Here is a 2,948-nt window from a genome sequence, read left to right as displayed (position 1 = left end):
TCTCTGTGCTCCATGGATGATCCCTGCCACCCTCACCTGTCTTTGTGCTCCATGGATGATCCCTGCCACCCTCACCTGTCTCTGTGCTCCATGGACGGCCTCCGTAGAGTCTCCTGCTTCTGTTGCAGCTGCTGCTGTCTCTCCCGTTCCCTCCATAGAAGCAAAGTCTCCGGCCTCCGCCTCTCCTCCGTTATTCGATCCTGGCGTGAGACGCTGGGGGATGGGGGAGACGGCACCGACCTGTAACAATAAAATAGTGTACTGGTGACACCGATACTTCAACAATTGCAAAAGTAAAAATCCAAAACTCTGGACCATGTAATCTTGCAAGTACTGGATACCCAGAATGAGCATGAATTGAAATAGTAGAACCTCAATACAAGGATGGTGGGAACCCCTCACAATGGGCACAGCAGGTGTACAAACCTGGATGCTCAGCTCAGATACCTCACAGGTACAGTTGCCATGTGGCTTCTCCTAGCAGCTGAGGAAGGAATTGGAAGGTACACAAGGTAGGGTACAGGGGTAGGTAGGTTGGTTAGGTTATAAAATGGTCTCAGCACTCACCCACTGATCAGGGTTCTGTCTTCTACCCTAGGTGTAGAGTGTAAGTCTGGCTTTCTCTTGACCTTTATAAACAGAAAACATGAGATTTACACTACAAAATATAAACCAGTCCCAAAAGTCTCTGTACAGAAGAGCTGACACTCTAATGTCCCCCCACAGTCACACACTATTATTATACATTATATAGCTCTGACATATACCGCAGTGCTGTACAGAGAACACTGAGCCAGTCCCACAAGTCTCTGTACAGAGGAGCTGACACTCAAATGTCCCCCCAGAGTCACACACGACTAATATACAGTTATATAGCTCTGACATATACTGCAGTGCTGTACAGAGAACACTGATCACTATGAAGGCTGATATAAGTGAGACTTCCCACCTGGGGGGTTACAGTCATATGCAGCCCAGTGTCATATTTGGAATCCTCCTCTTCCTCGTTGGTGCTGCTGTCTATGAAATCTGTGTGTTCATTGTCTGTGTCTGGGAGGGGAGGGGAAATCACATATCAGATATTACACATATTATAAAGGTTACATATACCGGACACATTATACATAATACAATACACATATTATATAGATTACACATTATATACATAAAACACCTATCATATCATATTAACACAAAATATAAAACACATTGCTTTCTGCCCCTGTAATGTTAATACCCCAAGAGGTCTATCTTCGACGCAGCAGCTTCTAAGGTACATTGTGAGAAGCTCTCGGTATGCTGGTATTATGATATGAAGTGACTCCAGGAGGTATTACTGGCTGAGTGGTCCCCATAAAGATAACACTTACAGTATAGAGGATTGCACACACAGGCCACTTACCTGCTCCGTTCACCTTCTCTCGGAGTTGTCTGGCATCTCGGCCCAGTCCAGCAACTCTGAAGGAAAGATCTGACAGCTCATCTGCGGACTGGGAGAAACAAAGTCATTTTATTCCCCCATTGAATATAAACCCATCAACATAGACAATCTGGTGCTGCACCCATTCACCGACACAATGAATGAAACACCCAACCCTGAGCTCCTCGAAGGTGTCAATCTTTACCTTGTGTAGGCTCCAAAATAGAACCCCTACAGTGTGTGGTAACCCCATAGAGTTACCCCGTATACTGGAAGGAAGATGGGGGGGTGACATGTTCTCACTATGGCTGACAATGGTGGGGGGATTATAGGGAAGGATCAGCGAGTGAAGCCATCACTGCATTACACAAGTGACAGGTTCTCCTTATGACTGACAACAAAGCAGTCAGCAGATATCTATTGGCTGTGCGGCCCCAGACTGGTTTATTGGTAGAAGCAGAAAAGCCGGCTCAGCTTCTTAAGACATTGGTCTGTATAACCCAATAATCTTTGTTTTATAGGACGGCTCCTGATGTCAGCTGATCCAAACCAAACTCTCAAACGGGTTTGTCAGCATCAGCCAGGCTCTCGGTTTGCAACTAAACCCGGTGATACCCAGAACCCTCTCTTCCATCTTGATGGGCCGGATGATGCAACTCCCAGGCAGGAACACAGGAGGTTCATTTATACCGGGCCTGTGCAGGGGAAGCCCGGACCCAGGTATTCTGACAGCAAAGCTGAAGCTGCACATACCCAGATACCCGGAGTGATCCGACAGGTCAGAGGGATAATTATAGAGGGAACATCGCCAGGCTCTTTCTTTAATAACGACCCCCCTGACCATGGAATCTTAAATGTGCTTTAAAGAGAGCCTGTCAGCTATTCATTCCAACCACACTCTTCCCTAAATATTTACCTGTTAAATTCACCATTGTACAGATATTCTTCACATTTCACATTGTGATCATTGACATTGTTTCCCAGCACAGCGTCCCCTATCCTGGCATGTCACAGCCCTCTCCTATTCCGGAGAGTCCCCTCCTTCTATCTAATGTTCCAGCTCCTCCCCCCTTTCCTCCTAATTTATGTAGCAGGAATACTATAACACAGGGGTGTAAAACTAAGGCCCGCGGGCCAAATCTGCACCCCCCCCCCAGCCCCATAATAATATTTGGCCCAAGAGAAAATAGCAAAGGTCTACTGGAGCTGGCCTGCTGGTAGACCGTACATGCACCACTAATACTAGAAAAATCTCGAAATGCTCTACTGGCGAGTCAATCAGAACCCACAAGCGCCACATCTTTGTTCACATTCATTAGCGACCTTCCTCAATTGTAGATATTTTTTTTCATGGTTGGCAGCGACTTTTTCCATTTTGGCCCACTGTGTATTTGTGTTGGACACCCATGTTATAACTGTTGGGGGGCCTCAACATCACAGCCTAACTCGCTGCAGCTTCTAATGGAGTGCGAGCAGCTTACAGTGTGCAATGAAATCAGAGGAAGCAACTTCAGGCCAGAAGAGAATT

General features: G+C 46.5%; 1 protein-coding gene across 1 annotated transcript in view; it reads right to left on the bottom strand.

The window, feature by feature from the left end:
* Positions 1–2,948, bottom strand: part of LRCH4 (leucine rich repeats and calponin homology domain containing 4) — a gene marked incomplete in the record, with an annotated part of 23,331 nt that overhangs the window by 13,142 nt on the left and 7,241 nt on the right. The window contains 4 exon segments of the mRNA XM_072399244.1: positions 76–240; positions 568–629; positions 950–1,050; positions 1,403–1,483. Of these exon segments, the coding sequence (XP_072255345.1) occupies positions 76–240; positions 568–629; positions 950–1,050; positions 1,403–1,483 (409 nt within the window).

This window comes from Pyxicephalus adspersus, chromosome 2, assembly GCF_032062135.1.
Source record: "Pyxicephalus adspersus chromosome 2, UCB_Pads_2.0, whole genome shotgun sequence".
NCBI classification, from domain to species: domain Eukaryota; kingdom Metazoa; phylum Chordata; class Amphibia; order Anura; family Pyxicephalidae; genus Pyxicephalus; species Pyxicephalus adspersus.
The sequence above is the reverse complement of the archived record's forward strand: the minus strand, read 5'-3'. Positions and strand labels throughout refer to the sequence as shown.